Source organism: Pleurodeles waltl, chromosome 8 (assembly GCF_031143425.1).
Source record: "Pleurodeles waltl isolate 20211129_DDA chromosome 8, aPleWal1.hap1.20221129, whole genome shotgun sequence".
Taxonomy (NCBI): domain Eukaryota; kingdom Metazoa; phylum Chordata; class Amphibia; order Caudata; family Salamandridae; genus Pleurodeles; species Pleurodeles waltl.
In genome coordinates, this window is record NC_090447.1 from 1,237,374,153 (window position 1) to 1,237,393,169 (window position 19,017).

General features: G+C 42.2%; 1 protein-coding gene across 2 annotated transcripts in view; it reads left to right on the plus strand.

Moving 5' to 3' along the window:
* The window catches only part of DCLK1 (doublecortin like kinase 1), a 1,081,753-nt gene that overhangs the window by 68,267 nt on the left and 994,469 nt on the right, over positions 1-19,017 (plus strand). For both annotated transcript variants that reach the window (XM_069205533.1, XM_069205532.1), the window contains exon 2: positions 8,316-8,701. In XM_069205533.1, the coding sequence (XP_069061634.1) occupies positions 8,316-8,701 (386 nt within the window). The remainder of the gene's footprint in view (positions 1-8,315; positions 8,702-19,017) is intronic.

Below are 19,017 nucleotides of genomic sequence, written 5' to 3' on the forward strand. Positions count from 1 at the left end.
CTATGTTAACATGCATCAAGGCCTGTGACACATAACATTGTCAGACATATTGGAAAGGCTCATATACCACACCTAGCTCTGGGCCCTGTATAACAAGGACTTCCATACATTCACACTTAATTGCTGATGGCAACACTTGCAATTTATTATCAAACTAGCATGTGCCAAAAACCTATGTAATATTTGGTCTCCTGGCTGTTGAAAACTGTTTTGAAATTCTCTCTGTTAGTTATAGGCAGTCATTTTAATACATATTGGTCTTTCAACCAGCACTTGGAGCATGGGACAAAAGCTGTCTCTAACATTTTGGTAAGTAAATGTAAGGCTTTATGCTTGTTGCTCAAACATATTTTGTGCAGCAAAGTAAGGGCCGGTGCTTCCCCAACAAGCACACAGTGCTTGAGCAAGTGGGTTGGCACAGAATTAGGGAACACTGACAAGGCGTAACTGCAGACATGCATTCGTTGATTATTGGGTAGGTGTGTAGTGTTTTTTGACCTCCTTCGCTTCCTCTACCTTCCATCACCGTAAGCAAAATTAAAACAGCAGGTTTAAACTGGTCCACAGTGACCTTACAATTGCAATGATGATGGTAGTGGTTTGTGCAATTGGTGCATTTTATGTTTTATAAATAGATGACGAAAGGCACTGGCCCAACTGAGAGGGCATTCTTTCCATTTGCTCCCCTCTTGTAAATGAGTCGCACCTTTTGAGGTAGATGTGCCAGTACACATTAAATGTTAGAGAAAGGGTTCATACAGATATTTCTATATTACAAGTAAGAAGACAGAGGTCAGATAGGATCTGAATTTATTAAATGCACTAGGTCGGGTAAACAATAACATGAAGATTGCAGCAATTGTATAGGCCTCATGAAGTCAGTAAGGGCAGATCACATGGTGCCAGATACAGTAGTGGCTGTTGTCAGGGCAATGTGGCGGGGTGAGTGTGCGGGGGGTCGTTTACAAAACAAAAACAGAACAAAAAAAACAAACAAACAAAAAACACTTACCGCATCACCGCTCTTCTTGCTCCACTGCAGAAAGATGCTCCCAGACTGCCCTTCGGCCAATCCTAATGCTGCTCTCATGCTACTGGCAGCATGAGACCAGTGTCAGGATTAGCCTGAGTGCCCTCAATTTACGCTCCCAGACAGACTGGGAGTCTGCGCCTGCTGTCTCCAACCTGGCAATGCAGCTCGGGTCAGAGACAGCTCAGTGTGCATGTCGGTTTGGCTGTCCTGAGATGGCCGGCCGGCCGGCCAAACCCACATGCGCACTGACAACAGTGCACACCACTCCCCCTCGTGCCTATCATCCCCCATGGCCCTTCCCCCTAGAAAAATAAAACAATAATAAACATGATTTATAATAATTTTATTTTTCAAGTTTTGCAGCTGCTACTGCTGGTGTGGGAGTGACGCTCCTCCGCCATAGCAGAGGAGCCGCGGCTGGCCAGATATACTAAGATCTGGTTGCAAAATATTGGTCGCAATTTGCGGCCAGTATGTTGACAGCCAGTATGCTAATTTGCAAATAGACCTCTGTAGTAAAAGGTTGGCTCCCAAATTACCAATTCCTAGTAGGTCGCCATTCGACCTAACTCATGAATGTTAATAGGATAATTCACAAATTGCAACCCACTAAGAATCCCATCCATCACAGCGATGGTGGCCTGCTGTGGTCAGAAGACCACCATGTCTGTAGGTGCTTTTAAATCAACACTTTTTTCAACAGCTTTTTCGGTTCCCTTTAAAGGAAAATGTGATGCATTTAAAAAAAAAAAGAAAAGTGTAAGTTATATTTTTGATCACTCCCAAGTCTTAAATAAAAATAAAAAAATGTTGTCAACATTTACAACTGGGAAGGGGTCCTTTTGAACTTCTGCCTGTTTGAGAGTGGCTTACCACCTTCTTTACGGAGGTGGTAAATGTTTAATGTTTTGTGACTCGAATTTGATCTATAAAACATTAATACATTCCAATCTGATTCAGTATTTGGAAGGGATGCCCTAAAGATGCCCCTTCCAATTATTGAATTGGATTTGGTCACAAACCTAAATCGCAATTTGGTAACATATTATCGAATCACCATTTAGCTATATACATAAGAAAAAACAATTTTTGGGGTTGCAAACAGCCCAATTGTGTGAAAAGGATCCTCTGTGGCCACAAACAGCCTTCCTTCATCTGGCTCTTTATCAATAAACAGTCCAAAGTGAAATGGCATACAGCTGGTGTTCATGGTAGCTATGAAATGTTGATTCATAAGGCTCAGCTGTATGATTGAAACATGTTCAATGCTGTGTTCTTTCACAGTCCACAAGCACCAAGGCTGTGTTACATGGAGTTAAGCTTTGAACAAATCCAGAGCCATATTCAAGTTTGCAAAAAGATTTTCATAGAGCTCATTTTTGGTATTACATCTTACATGCTATAAGTCTGTCTGCAAACTCCAGTTAGGATGCTTAAAACTGTAAAGGTAAATAGGGGTAGCTGCTCTGTTCAATGTAGCAAAGTAAGGAACAGGAAGCCTTCGGCTGCTTTTAGGCATCCGGACAAACTGTGTTTGACAATTTACAGACTAAGGGCCTGATTACGAGTCCGATTAGTGGTGATGGTCGGACTGCCACAATCCAGGCGGTCCGACTGCCACATTACGACCCTGGTGGACTGTTGTCACTGCCGGGAACATGGTGTCCGATGGGCTGACGGCGGGCAGACTCATGGTCAGCCATGGTGGCGCTCAACTCAGTGCTGCTGTGCTGATCAATACTCCTGTTTCTGCCAGTCTTTCCATGGTGGGGCCCCGCCATGGAAAGGCACCAGAAACACTGTGCAGGGGGCTAAAGGAGGGCCACTGCCCATGGCATGGGCAATACAGGGGCACCGCTGCCAGCACCCTCGGAATGCGCACTGTCTTCTCTGCAGACAGTGTGCCTTCTGAGGGTGCTTGTTTGCTATGGTATTGGCCTGGGCTCCCTTATGGGAGGCGAGGCCAATACCGCAGCACTGCTTGTCATAATATGATGGGGTCAGAGGCAGCCAGTGTGACAGCTACCTCCTCCCCACAGATTTGGCGGTCTAAGTTTTTCGAACCCCAAAGTCATGATGAGCTCCTAGGTGATTGGCTGAAATGTTCTGTTATTAGTTTGCATTCTGGACCCGTCTGATTGTTGCAATGTCATGTGCTCGTACCACACAGATCATCAAAAAGGAGAATATAACATTTTGCTCCTTTGGGCTGCAGATGGGGTGGAAAAGTGAAATCCACATGTATCATTAAACCGCTCCTCCTAGGGTCAGACTGGCTTATAGCGCATTCAGGCAGTGTCCTTCGGAATGGTCTGAGATCAGTGTGTGGGCTGTTTCTTTTTACTGCTGTTTTATGGTCTGGTAAGCCGTTGTTGATTTCTCTGATATCAAAACAAACATTGCCTGCAGCAAGCTGAAATCCAGACAGTCTTCCATACCTTGCAAAGCACTTATACTGTGTGCCTTTACTAGTTCAGAACTTCCCCAGTGTGCAAATGTGGGCCACTTTTTTAGCTATCTAATTCACTTATGGAGTGGGCATTTTTACTTTGGTTCCCGCACTTATTTTCCGTCCCGGTCCGACCCTAGTTCCTCCTATGGGTTGAACATTTCACCCACCCCTATTGGCCTACCTATGTCAATAACATATATGACAAAGAAAAAAAAAGGGAATAAAGGTATTTTAATGCATATCTTTCTCAAGTATTAGATCTGGGATACTGTGTGTATCAAATGTTAGTAGGATAATGCTTATTACGTGCACAGTTTAGAAGAAATGTATACTTAAGCTTCACCTAAGCTATAAATACTTTCACTCTGTACATTTTATATATATATATATATATATATATATATATATATATATATATATATATATATGTTGGACATTTTTGCTTATGCAGGGTCATCCCCATTCTTTTTGCCTCCTGCATCCTATTTTTTCTGACCTGTTGCTGTTGGCTTTTGAACTCTGAGCACTTTACCACTGCTAACCAGTGCTAAAGTGCATATGCTCTCTGTGTAAATTGTATGTAATTGGCGTATCCATGATTGGCATATTTGATTTATTAGTAAGTCCCTAGTACAGTGCACTAGAGGTGCCCAGGGCCTGTAAATCAAATGCTACTAGTGGGCCTGCAGCACTGGTTGTGCCACCCACATAAGTAGCTCTGTAATCATGTCTCAGACCTGCCACTGCAGTGTCTGTGTGTACAGTTTTAACTGTAAATTCGACTTGGCAAGTGTACCCACTTGCCAGGCCCTAACCTGCCCTTTTCTTACATGTCAGACACCCCTAAGGTAGACCCTAGGTAGCCCCAAGGCAGGGTGCAGTGTATGGTTAAGGTAGGACATATAGGGGGTCATTCCAACCCTGGCGGTCATCGACCGCCAGGGTGGATGACCACGGAAGCACCGCCAACAGGCTGGCGGTGCTTCCCTGCCCATTCTGACCGCGGCGATAAAGCCGCAGTCAGAAAAGGGGATCCGACGGTTTCCCGCCGGATTTCCCCTGTCTGGGCTGAATCTCCATGGCGGCGCTGCAAGCAGTGCCGCCATGGAGATTCCGACCCCCTTCCCGCCACCCTGTTTCTGGCGGTTTTTACCGCCAGGAACAGGATGGCGGGAACGGGTGTCATGGGGCCCCTGGGGGCCCCTGCACTGCCCATGCCACTGGCATGGGCAGTGCAGGGGCCCCCTAACAGGGCCTCAGCATGATTTTCACTGTCTGCTTAGCAGACAGTGAAAATCGCGACGGGTGCAACTGCACCCGTCGCACCCCTGCAACACCGCTGGCTCCATTCGGAGCCGGCTTCTATGTTGCAGGGCCTTTCCCGCTGGGCCGGCGGGCGCTCCTTTGGTGGGCGCCCGCCGGACCAGCGGGAAAGCCAGAATGGCCTCCGCGGTCTTTTGACCACGGAGCGGCCATATGGCGGTGACCGCACCATAGTAATGTGGTTTATATGTCCTGACAGTGAAATATTGCTAAATTCGTTTTTCACTGTTGCAAGGCCTGTTCCTCTCATAGGTTAACATGGGGGCTACCTTTAAATCTGATTAAAGTGTAGATTCCCTTTGGGAGCGGATGGATTTCTGGAGTTTAGGGTCTCTGAGCTCACAATTTAAAAATACATCTTTTAGTAAAGTTGATTTTAAGATTGTGGGGGTCATTCTGACCCTGGCGGTCATGGACCGCCAGGGCCAACGACCGCGGGAGCACCGCCAACAGGCTGGCGGTGCTCCCATGGGCATTCTGACCGCGGCGGTACAGCCGCGGTCAGATACGGGAAACCGGCGGTGTCCCGCCGGTTTCCCGCTGCCCAAGGGAATCCTCCATGGCGGCGCTGCAAGCAGCGCCGCCATGGGGATTCCGACCCCCTTACCGCCAGCCTGGTTCTGGCGGTTTTGACCGCCAGAACCTGGCTGGCGGTAACGGGTGTCGTGGGCCCCCTAACAGGGCCCCACCAAGATTTTCAGTGTCTGCTAAGCAGACACTGAAAATCGCGACGGGTGCAACTGCACCCGTCGCACCCCTTCCACTCCGCCGGCTCCATTCGGAGCCGGCATCCTCATGGAAGGGGGTTTCCCGCTGGACTGGCGGGCGGCCTTCTGGCGGTCACCCGCCGGCCCAGCGGGAAACTCAGAATTACCGCGGCGGTCTTTTGACCGCGCAGCGGTATTCTGCCGGCGGGACTTTGGCGGGCGGCCTCCGCCGCCCGTCAAAGTCAGAATGACCCCCTGTGTGTTTGAAAATGTCACTTTTAGAAAGTGGACATTTTCTTGCCCATACTATTTCTGTGACTCTGCCTGTTTGTGGATTCCCTGTCTGGGTCAGTTTGACAGTTGGGCTGGTTGCACCTTACACTAGACAGTGACACAAAGGGAGCTGGGGTGTAGCCTGCATATCCTGATGAGCCATCTGTGCTAGGAGAGGGGGAGGAGTGGTCACTCACACCTGAACGGGCTGTGCCTGCCCTCACACAATGCAGTCTCCAACACCCTGGTGAGTGTCTGAGGCCTGGCCTGGGCAAGGCAGGATTTCACTTTCAAAGGAGACTATACTTTGAAGTAGGCCTACTTCAAAGGAGAAATTAGGTATAAGAAGGGCACCCAAAACCACAGACTTTAGAAACACTTCTGGAACCAAGAGGAACCTCTGCCTGGAGAAGAGCTGAATAGCTGAGGAAGAAGAGCTGCCCTGCCTGTGACTGAGCTTTGTGGAGCTATCCTGCAGTTGCTGCTTTTGCCAGAGTAAGAGGGCAAAGACTGGACTTTGTGTGCCTTCCATCTCAAGAAGAAATCTCCAAGGGCTTGATCTAGAGCTTGCCTCCTGTTGTTTGAAGTCTCAGAGACAGCAAAGACTTCTCTCTGCCAGCACCTGGAGTCTCTGGAGAGACTCCTACTCTGCCCTGTGGCGCCCATCCAGTTCCTGGGACCCTGAAAGGAGAAGCTGGCAGCCTAAAGACAAGGAAATCCACGCACAGAGCTGCGTGCGGGGAAAAGACTGACACGACTCCTATCTGCAGCTGAAAAAACGACGCACCACCGGCTCCGCAGCTGAGAAACGACGCTCGCCGGAAACGCGACCGAAGAATCGACGCACGGAGCAGGAGAAACGACGCGCAGCATCACTGACGGAGGCTGGGAGATCACAACCTGCGCTATGGGGTTTTCGGATCATTACTGTGCGGCTGGATTTCCGACTCACACCTGCCCGTGCGGGGTTATTTTTGACGCACACCCGCCTGTGCAGGTTTATTTTTGACGCACACTAGGTACAATTTCACGCTAGCAGTGCTAGTGTGTGTTTAAAACTACTTAAAGACTCTTTTTGCATTTTTATTGATAACTTGACCTGTGTATGGTGGATTTTTGTCGTTTTGGTCTTTTTTTGTTTAGATAAATATTTCCTATTTTTCTAAACCTGGGTTGTGTCATTTTGTAGTGTTTTCATTAAGTTACTGTGTGTGTTTGTACAAATACATTACACCTAGCACTCTGAAGCTAAGCCTACTGCTCTGCCAAGCTACCAAGGGGGTAAGCAGGGGTTAGCTGAGGGTGATTCTCTTTTACCCTGACTAGAGTGAGGGTCCTTGCTTGAACAGGGGGTAACCTGACTGTCAAGCAAAGCCCCCATTTCTAACTATATATATATATATATATATATTTTATTACTCGAAACAATTTCTCCATCCAGAAAAAGGGAAACTGGACACCAAGGCCATGCAATAATACATTTATTGACGCGTTTCGGCCGTAGCCTTGCTCACAATACTATTCAAATTCATTCTGGTGCAGACTCTCAATGGGCAAGATTAAGCCTTGCTGGAATGTTCATTTATTTATGCAAAATAGTTTTGTTTTTTTCTGAGTATAGAGAATATTTTTCCAGGTGGAGAAATAAGCTTTCTTACATTGCTGAAAATGTGTTTACTCCCGCAGTGCTCAAACTTGTTTCAGCAATTTGTGTAGAAATCGGCTACAAACGCCATTGACAATATCCGTAAATACATACAAAGGTAGAACTTTGTAGATGATCACCACATTCCCATTCCCACAGACAAATCATTTTCCCTCCTCCTAAAAATACGTCAGTGGAAAATAAATCATACTGATGGGATTTTGCAGTAATGGGTCGAATCTACAAAAATCTACAAATCGGTGAATCAAGATTTGGGCATTCTTTCAAATTCAACATTTTATACAGGACCAATGGAATTATGTTGCAAGGGAGGACCAAATTATGCAGCAGGGTTGAGTGATTTATGCGGCAAGAAAGGAAAAAATACGTGGCGCAATGCAGCTCACTTTGTGTTAGTATTACCTAATTATCTTGGAATTTTTACACATAGTAACTTTTTCTATGCAAAGGTTTTACCTCATTAGTACCGCTTTGACACCCAAATATAGAAATAGGAAAAGAAGGCAATCAGTTAACCTTTGCCAATGGCATTCCCCTGTGCGGCAACATGTATTACTGTGTGTTTAGTAACTTTTGCTCCGTTTGAGCTAGAAACCTAATTGTTTTGCTGAAATCTTCAGGTTATGCAACAGATGATGGATTATCTGGTATATCTATTGTTGTGCAGAAAATGCTGCAGCTGCAAAATTCCATAATTCCAGTGGCCCTTATTTTGGGTCATAAGTTGCATGTAAGACCACAAAAATGTTGTGAAACTCTCTACATTGTAATGTAACTCGTTAAAACAAGGTAGGACATTTTAAAAAGAGCTCTGTATAAATATACCTCTTAAAAGTAAAGTATGACTTCTTCTTCCCTTAGGTACTTCAAGATGTCCTTCGTAAGAGACATGGAGTTCGAACACTTTGATGAGCGTGACAAAGCCCAAAGATACAGCAGAGGCTCCCGGGTGAATGGTCTGCCAAGCCCAACGCACAGTGCCCACTGCAGCTTTTACAGAACTCGTACTCTACAGGCACTCAGCTCAGAGAAAAAGGCCAAGAAAGTCCGTTTCTATCGCAATGGAGACCGGTATTTCAAAGGAATAGTGTATGCCGTATCTGCTGACCGATATAGGTCTTTTGAAGCTTTGTTAGCTGATCTAACCAGAACTTTGTCTGACAATGTAAATCTACCCCAGGGAGTGAGAACAATCTATACTGTCGATGGGAGTAAGAAAATTGGCACCATGGACCAGCTGGTGGAAGGTTAGCAAATCTTTTTATCTCAAATTTACACATTTGATTTAAATAAGCACATACACAAATATTGACGTGTTCATAAGAAGTTGAGCCATTGGATTAAAGTTAGTTAAATTGAAGCATATAAAATACTGTTTTTATAAAAAATGCAGGTTTCAAGACTATTTTACAGGATTGACTGTATGTACTATCTTAAACTGGATATTGATTTTCTGGCACAAGACCCTATAATTTAACAGCCTGTTTGAGCAGGTTAGTTATGCATTGACTGCTGACAGATTGACATTAACTAGAAGAATATTTTAAGTTTGACATTCTGGAACTGATATCCACTTCCAAGAATATAAAACCTCCACAAAGAGACCCTTACAAATTTGACTATTTGAGCTGGTACAGTTTCAGTTATACCTATAAGATACCTGTGAGTCAGGGATTATTTTAAGAAATACATCACTGCAGCTTAAGACCATTTGCCTAACTTGGGAGAAATATCTCACTGCACATTGATATAACATAAAACGCATCTGAATGGCCATTAAATAGTGCAACCTGGAATTTAAAGCTTAGCTCCAGTTAAGGAAATAAAAACAATTACATACATGTACCCATAGGAACTTTAAGATACATTTGTGTGTATTTCCAAAGACCCATGGTATCTCTACTGAGGATGAGACACTATTGGCATATAAACATTGGGTTATGAAGATGAGATACTATCTTAGATGAGATGGATCTTATGTATATTTATGTAAAACAAAGGTTATGTTATTATGGTGTGATCAGAAATGCAATGATTAGCAATACCTCTTAGATTATCCGACGATCTCTGCTGTTGCTTAGATGGACAATATTAGAACACATTCCACCTTTGATACTTTTGCATACAACATTGCAGCCATAATACATTACTAAAAGTGGGGTGCAACCAATAATGTTTCAGACAGATTTCTTTTTGTAAACATTTGGAAAGGGATCTCCTGCACGTTAGGTTACTCTGAACTAAATGAATACCCAATGTAGCACCACAAAAATACACCACACAGTGTTTAGAAAAATATATAATATTTATCTGGATACATGCAGGTCAAAATGATTAAAATGCAATACGTATATGTTGAGATATCACTGTAAAAGTGTGATATGTTCACAATCAGAAGAAACTGTAAAATAAATATCTTGTTATCTTTGCCCCATTGACATACTTTATGGTTATTGAAATACGTAAGAAATATCAGATGCTGAAAATGTTCAGGGGTACTGTTTCACAGGGCAGATGTGATCAAACACAAACCTTGCTAACCTTGGAACCTGGAGATTTAGTGGCCAGGTATACTGAATGTTTTGATGGTTGCAAATTACTGTTTGCAAGTGTGAAACTATTTTTATCATGTGTTCAACCCATTTGAGGAGTCTGTAAACTTTTCCTTACTACTAAAATGGGATTGCGGCCCCATACCTGTTTGCAGTTTTGAAGCAGTGTGTTACAGTAGTCCCTTCCAAATACAAAGTAGGTATGAGATGTTTTAATGTTTTGTTACTGAGATCGTGTCACAAAACAGTGGAAAATTAGCAACTCCTGAGTTCTGCTGATAACCCATTCACAAAGGAAAGGAGTCCTTTTGGGACTATTTCCTCTTTCTGAATGTTAACAAAAATGTTTGTTGGGGGAGTAGACAGTGGTCCATGGGATCTCAAAACATTTTTTTTAAACACCCCGTTTCTTTTGAGGGGAAGGAGTTGCATTTTTTAAAGAAAAAGTTGACTACTTTATTTAAAGGCATTCAGAGACATTGTGTTCTGCCAACCCTCATCCCTGTGATGGGGATCAATTGAGTGAATCACAACCTGAGACATAACTCATTAAAATTCATGAGGTAGTTCAAATTACAAACCAGTCTGCATTGGAATTTTTCAAACTTACCTATTTGTACATAGGTTTCTTCTTTAAAAATTTAGCTGGTCACAAAAATGATGGTTAAAAATGTATACCAGTTTTTTTGCCATCAGTAATGCGTTCACCTTGTTTAAAAGTTTGTTCTAGTTCTCAGGATTTACACATGTGGAATATAAATATCAATTTAGTATGTTGCACTTTGTTTTATTTATCTTATAATTCTGGGTTTCATTTTCATAACCAAATATTTAGTATACCATTCTTCTCATTTAGCCACATTGTTATTACAGAAATCTCACATATGCTTTTTTCAGAGTTCATGCTTGTAGGAAAGATCCTCAGTTTGATCAGCCCCATTTTTTTGGACTGATCTTGCTATTATTTTTACTCTGTGCACTGGGACTCTGCTAACCAGGCCCCAGTGCATGATCCCTAAAACATGTTGAACTTGGCTAGGTTCCTAATAGGCTTAACTTACCTTTAGTCCATATTATATGGTACAAAATGTGCCGTGGGGCCTGTAAGTTAAATGCCAATAGTGGACTGCAGTGCCCATTCTGCCACCCACTACAGTAAAAGTGCATGCGTTCCAATTTAAAGGGGCAGCAGAATATACGTCATAAATAGTCCAGAGAGGGGCTCTTTTTTACCTTCTGTTTGCCAAAGTCGATGTTATCTGGTTCTGTATCAGGAGAGAGACTCTTCAGGATTTTTATTAAGCAAGTAAATGTATATCTGTACTGTAACCCAACATTTTATTGATAAAGGTAATAGGGACATTTTTAAACTACCACAACACCCAATCATTTAGAGCACTGTCACTGGCTTCTCTAAAGGAGATGTGACATGCCAGACCAAAGAATATTAGTCTGGGTTCTGCAGATTTGCAATATCATGGACATCTATTCTCTCTAGCCCTAGCTCTTGAGAGACGTTTCAGCAAGGCTAACAGGATATTCTTATCTAGCACATTCATTATGTAATGAAAATCACCAAAGAAATCACCCTAGTCGAAGAACAGAAAAGATCATCAAATTCAAACATACCATTAAAAAACAAAAATTCTAGTTAATATACCAAAAATATATTGATAAATAGTAATGACCAGCACCATCCTAACTTGTTGGTAAACCCATGAATATTTAGATCATCATTTAGATTAAATATTTCTCCTAAACAAGTTGTGGCACCTCCAGATTTAAGGTTCTTGTCAAAACCTGCAGACAATCAGCAAGATGATGGTACAGAAGGTGACAGAATCTTAACAGAATCCCTTTAGTGGTTTCTTCCCAGGACCCCTGCCAAACTGAAGAGCATTTGAACCACACTGTAAAAATAGCTCAATCTAACAACTGGGTAATGTTCAGCTTATCATCAGGTAGATAATTGTATCAACTCTGGCTTCCTCCCTTAGAGTATTTCTGCAGATGAAGAACAATATAAACACACATTATTATTGTCACATTCAAAGACAAATACCTTCTTCCTAGTTGTCACTATGGTCCGTATTGGGCGGGGGGGGGGGTAGGGGGGGGCAGGCAGTTGGTAAAAAAACACAATCCAGTACTAGCTACCAGAATCCAACAACAAGAAGAGTGAGGTGAAAAGAGAGATTCTAGCGTTGATGGAATATAAAATGGACATATCCAGTGTGTTATTATTACCTAAATAGATCCTACATTGGATACACTGTAAAGGAGTTCCTCAAATAACTCAGCCTGATTTGGAACAACTTTATTGAACACCCAAATGTGTCGTCCTCCTGATTGAATCTTCCTCACTATTCTCTATAGCAAGCCGTGTGATTGAGGATTCCTCCATAAGTGACAACCAGAGGGAATCTTAAAAACATGAGTCATTCGTCTAAGCCCTGTCTGAAGCCAGGAATGATTTCTGGCTAAGCAAATGTCACTCAGATATATCATCAGAAGCTTTCTGGTGCAGGATTAAGAAGTGTGCCTATTAGACAAAATTCATTTGCGATGCATTGGCTACCGATGGGTTGTTGCTTCCGCTTCTCCGTTAGCATAGCAGTTTAAAGTTTTGTTGCAAAAGGTGGGTGTGGTTTCTGTGGGATTTCCTCTGTCTGAACTGCTGCAGGAGAACAACATGAGGGCTGCAATCTGATCATGGAGACCATTCCTTCACATAGATTAGTGAATTCTTAATTATTGTTACTAGCTAGACAACATAACTTTGGTATTACAAAGGGATGGGGCTCTTGTAGCCTATGGGCTAACTCCCAAATGTCTTTACAGAGACAGAAGGTACACATACAGAGAGCCCTAGATGGTGGCAAGGCAAACATGGCTTTTAATTGTGCTACACTGATCAATAGCGTTGCCAAAAGAGGTTTTTGCCTAGAAAGCTCAGAAGAACCAGAAACATCTATTCAGTGTTTGTGATAATTTTATTTCAGGAAATCTGGAACAGATTTGGTACATCTTTTCAGACTCCAACATGTTATTCAGATGAAGGAAATTGGGATTGGTACCTCAAAGTAGAATCCAAATTTGCCTAGTCCATACAACAAAGACAGAAGAGGGAGGACACTGATTTTCTCTGGGATCCCAAATGGTGTATCCTGACTAAGGGCCTCATTACGAGGTTGGTGATCCAAGGACCTCCAGCCTAGCTATGTCGGTAGAACCACCACAACTGTGATGTTCCAAACACCACATTACAACCCTGTTGGGTGGACCTACCAAAGGACTGCCATCTCCATTGGGAACATGGTTCCTGACAGGTAGACGGCAGCCAGAGTTGTACTCATCCACGGCGGTGCTGAACACGGCTTTCCACCAGCCTTTCCAGGCCATGCGCAGTGTGGAGGCCCTGCTTCCCAGCACCATCGGAATGCGCACTGGTGGTGGCATCTTCCCCATGAGTTTGCCAGTCAGCTTGTCTGACCGCCAAACTCATAATGAGACCTTAAGACTTCCTACTTTAACCTTGAAACAGAAAGAATGGGAAAAGATAAAGAGCAGGATTTGGGCTCTTACACCAGTTGTCGTGCAATGGCAGACTGAAACTCGGTCTCTCATAAATTCTGCCTTGCTTGAAGAAAAGAAAGAAGGCAAACATGGAGACTTTTTGCCGCAGTTGCACTACTGTCATACAAAAAAAGCACTGGATGAATTGGTTCGACATTTTTGTTGACTTAAAGTTAGCCTTAGACCACAGAAAAATGCATATGCGACCACAAGAATGATCATTTCCTTTCTGTTAACTGTTGTTTGTAAATTCTAGTACATCTTTTTGGAATACCTCTGTGGTATTCTGAGCAGTTAGGGTTTGCCAATTTAAGGAACTCTTACCTAGTCCTGAGGTTTTTGGTGGTGTAATACTGCACTATTGTAATATGGATGTTGGGTTTTGTATTGTCCAGATGTGTTACTCCTACATCCTTCTGAGTTTGCAGCTTGGAATGGGGAACAACGTTGCAAAATTTCAGAACCCTAAAGTGTTTCCCTGCACATTTTTATTAGATTCAGCCTGATGAAAATGTGAGAAGTGGAGAAAACCATGGGGTGTAGTGATGTTGCAAAACACCTTGAATTTTCACTTAAACCAAAGGGTGCAAGGGGACTCATAATGAGACCCTAAACGTTTCTGTTTTTGTTTCAGTAATTTTCAAAGATTTTGCATTGATTAATGAATGATAGAACTTGTAATGTTACTAATGTGGTAAAAGTGCTTTGAAAAAAATCTACTTTACAATATGTGACATGAGGTCCTACCTAAGAAAAATATGTATACATACAATGGAAGAGCGTTGTATGTGGTTCTTCCCTCTCATTCCAATGGTATCAGCTGACTACAGCCCCAGCTCTGACACTTACCGACATACAGCATGAGTGGGTTTTAATTATTTAGACTTGTAACTCTACCTTCTTGTTCCCTTTGGTAAAGGCAATACCCATCAAAATATAGAACTGAATGGTGAATGGCAAGGAATGATTTTATAATGACATTACAGATAGGTCCAGAAGAAACTATCACTCATTTCCTAAAGTTACTTTCTGGCACGAGTTATAGTTTCTTCAAATAAGTATAGCTACGAGTATAACTATAACTGCTGAATTTCTATGGTTTATATGGGTAAAATGACAATGTAACTATCATGTCCCTGTAACCTTTGTTTATTTCAATGAATTTCCATGTTTTTTTAACACACACATTGATATACTTGATATAACCAGCGCAGTGCAAGGTTGACAGCAGGGCCGCCACATACACCCAAACTCAAGCTGCGCACGGCCAAAGGCTTGTGGTTCGATGCAGTGGATAGTTTTTTTTACAATCTTTTTCTGGCTCCGTGAAACCACTGTGGATTTACATAGGGGGTTGTCCTGAGCCCTGCGGAGGATCTGTGGATCGGATGAAAAAAAAATTGGCCTTATATGTTTTTGCAATGTCTTTTTCCCACCCCCCCAGCCAATGAGACAAACAACTTTTCTGTCAGGTTGTGGCCAGCCAATCAGGGCCTTGCTTTTTCCCTTGGATCTGCAGATCCTCCGTGAGTGGATCAGAAGAGGATCTGCGTTTCTGTATATCTATATTTTTTAACCCAAAACTACTGAACGGATTTACACCAAATTATAAAAAGCCTGCTTTCTGGACCAAGATCTAGCTTTCTGCCAAATTTGGTGTAATTCCATTCAGTGGTTCGGGCAGTAGTTGTGTTCCGAATTTGAAAAGTCACTTAGAAACGGAATGAGGAAAAAGTGTTTTGTGACCACCCCTTTTATTCAGCCCCCCTCATTGATCACTACAAAATGTTCAAGACACCAGCCAAAGTGAGTGTCATATTAGTTTTGAAAATTTCTTGAAGATTCATCAAACGGTGGTAAAGTTATTGGCAAAAATAACGCTCTGTCTATGGAAAAAAGTGGTCCTATCTATAACTACCTACTTGCTAACATATGTCTATCTATCTATCTATCTATCTATCTATCTATCTATCTATCTATCTATCTATCTATCTATCTATCTATCTATCTGTCTATCTATCTATTTATCGATATAGATATAGATATAGATATATATACACACACACATATTCACATACATATTCATAGATAGATAGATAGATAGATAGATAGATAGATAGATAGATAGATAGATAGATAGATAGATAGAACTGTAATATGTACATATAGTTCTCTGTTAAGGGATAAAGTATAACTGTTGAACTGTTTTATTTTTTTAATTCAATAATACTCCTAAATACAAAAATGAAAAAAATGCATTATACTTTGTAACTTATTTAAAAAAACATAATCCATGTTTGCATATAACTTGCAACAACATTTAGTGTGCAATAAAAAAAACAAAAATAATAGCGATGGTTGGTAATAATTTTTAATAAAAAAATGATTGCTTAAAAATTAAGATGCCTAAGTTAATATATTTCAATAATTGTAATAATACCTACTTACTTTGAGTCATTTTTGGGATGTAACCTTTTTTGATTACCTCAAGTTTGATATTTTTAATATAGATTACTTTACATGTACGCTTTACATAAAAGTTTACATCAAATTGTTTTATTTTTTAAAATAAATAATGGTAATTAGATTTCCCTATACTTTTAGTGTGTGGAGGACAAGGTACCCTGCCAAAATCTTGGTGGAGTATCTGGTCTATTAAACTTGCGGTTCTCCTGCTCTGTTCAGAGTAAAAAAAAACACTATGGGCCCCATTATGAGTTTGGCGGCTGGAAAACTCTGTCTGCCAAACTCCCAACAGGGTGGCCACCGCCTACGAGGGGACCTCCCCGGCAGAGATATTTTGAGTTTCCTGCTAGGTCTGCGAGCGAAATCCTAAGTTTCCACCCACTGGCCTAGTGGGAAGCAGGCTACAGCATTGTCTCTGGCTCATAATCGAACCAGTGGCAATGCTGTCACCTGTAGGGTGCACCAACACCCTTGCAATGTTTACTGTCTACAAAGCATACAGTGAACATTGCGATGGTGGTGGCCAGGGGGCCCCCTGCAATGCCCATGCCAAGTCCATGGGACGTGCAGGGGCCTCCCTATGGCCCCCTGCACCCCACCAGCCTTTTCATGGCAGTGCTACCGCCACGAAACCGCTGGCGGAGAATGAGATTGTAATCCCTTGGGCAGTGCTGCAGATTAGGATCACCAGCTCCTCCAGACCGCCGGGATCCAAGAACCTGGCGGAGCTTGTGGTTCCCTGCCGGTCCCACCACCAGGGTTTTAATGTGGCGGTTTATAGACCGTCACACTCATAATGAGGCCCTATGTTTCTGATGACAGAGCCTATGCTCTCTCCACTGGGGAAAACCCTTGACTGAAGGCCCACATAACATTGGAACATAAGTCAAAGTACCTCATATCATCTACCCCACTTAGGTCGGATGTTCTGACGTAATCATTTTTTATCCATAATCTCAAATGAAAGCCTGGCAGTCCCCTGAAAAAAACAAGAGAAATGACCCCATGTGCAATCAAATCAAACAACTTTGCTGTGCAAAGGTAGTGAACATGGCACTCTCACAGCAAAAAACTTCACCAGAGCTATCATGACAGTGGTTCCGCTGAAGGTGACCTCCACCTGCCTCACAAAGGACCTTATGTATCATTATTAGTCATAGCGATTACCTAATTGTGATTCTCTGGCAATCGCAATTAGATCATCGCTATTCTAATGTATGAAACTCCATGAGTTTCTTTAGCTTTTCCTAATGGGTAGCAAATCAACCTACCTCATTTATATTTATAGGTATGTTGCAATTTACAATGCATTAGGACATGCACAACTCACAGGGATGGTGGCCTGCTGGGGTCAGCAGACCACCATGTCTGTGATTGCTTCAAATTAAGCAGTTTTTTTTTAATACAGCCCATGCAGATGCGTTTAAAAAAAGAAAATTGAAAAGTTTTCTCTTCATTTTTTAAAAGTAGGCAGTGGTCCCTGAAAAAACGTTTTCACTGCCATTCACAAAGGTAAAGAGGTCCCTTGGGCACCCCTTTCTGTTACAGAATGGGTTACCCCCTACTTGAAATAGGTGGTAAAATGCGAATGTTTTGCGACCGCATTTCGCTCACTAAACATTCCTACATACTCCTGCAATTCGGTATAAGGAAGTGACACCCTAAACACGCCCCTTCCAAATACCGAATCAGTGGTTATTCGCAATTCCAAATTTCCGTTCAGTAACAAATTGGAAATCATACATACCAAATTGCATTTTTGCCATGTAAACGGCCATTTGCGACTGTAAAAATGCATGATACATATGGCCCAGAAATCTCTAAATATGGTGGCTGTACTCCCCCAGGGCAGCAAAGTCTCAAAATACGGTGGCTCTACCCCAGCACGGCAGCGGAGAGCATCCCTCCGCTGACCAGGCAGAATGGAGTGCACCCTGCTAGAAGATAAATAAGGGCCTGAGCCTTAACATGCTAATTACTGTTTGTGCAGGGTGTAGTTATTAGCGTGTGCCCAATTTTCATCTAAGTACAGGGCTGTTTGGTTTGGTCACATTTTATAAGTATAGCAAAAGCATTGGAAAGGGACAAGCAACGGTATAGGCCGCTCTTTAGAATGTTTATGCTCTCTTTTGAGAAAAAAACGTACAAAAGGGAATTAAAGGAGTCCACTGCTGTTCATGATATCTTGAGAGACTTTCTTTGTTCGGGCCTGAGACACCCCTCTTGAATCAATGATGCGAAAAGTTGTAGGGAAGTGAACTAAAAAATACCACTTATCCGTGTCACTTTTCCATTCCACCAGAGAACTGCTAATTAAAGCAATACGTAATTTTACAGAAATAGCCTTAGATGACTAGCACACCATTACTTCTTTGTAAAATTATCTTTAAAATAATAAAATGAAACGTTTGATTCTTTGTCTTGGCAATGTGAGGTGAAATTCATGTCATTTAGATTATGGTATTTAAAAAAAAAGCTAGTTTTATTCAAATTGTTTCGTATTTTGCAAATTCATAACAGCAATAATTAGCTTGCAGCTGTGCTCAGTGCTTAAGTGGCGTGAAAATCACTCAAATTTTGCCTCTTGATCAATTAGAATACAGCTTTGTTTAGTTAAATGCAAAGCAAGTGCTGCTTCCCTTTCAGTATTTGTCAAGTGTGTTTTCTCCATAAATAACAGTTTTCTCGCTCTCTATCTTCAGGGTTTTTTCAGCTTACATCTTTTCACTTTTGTATCAGCCAAACCTTTTACAAAGCTATCACTATTTAGAGTAACCAAGGGTGTGGGGGGGCAGAAGAAAGGCATGTATAAATTTTTGGGCCAAATATGCAGAGAGCACCTATGAATCAGACAAAAACAAGGTCAGTGTAGGCAACTTCTTGACTTCAGTAAGGCAACTTCTTGACTTCAGTAAATCACCTCTTGACACTTTCATGTTTAATAATAATTGTAATATGTTTAAGGGTCT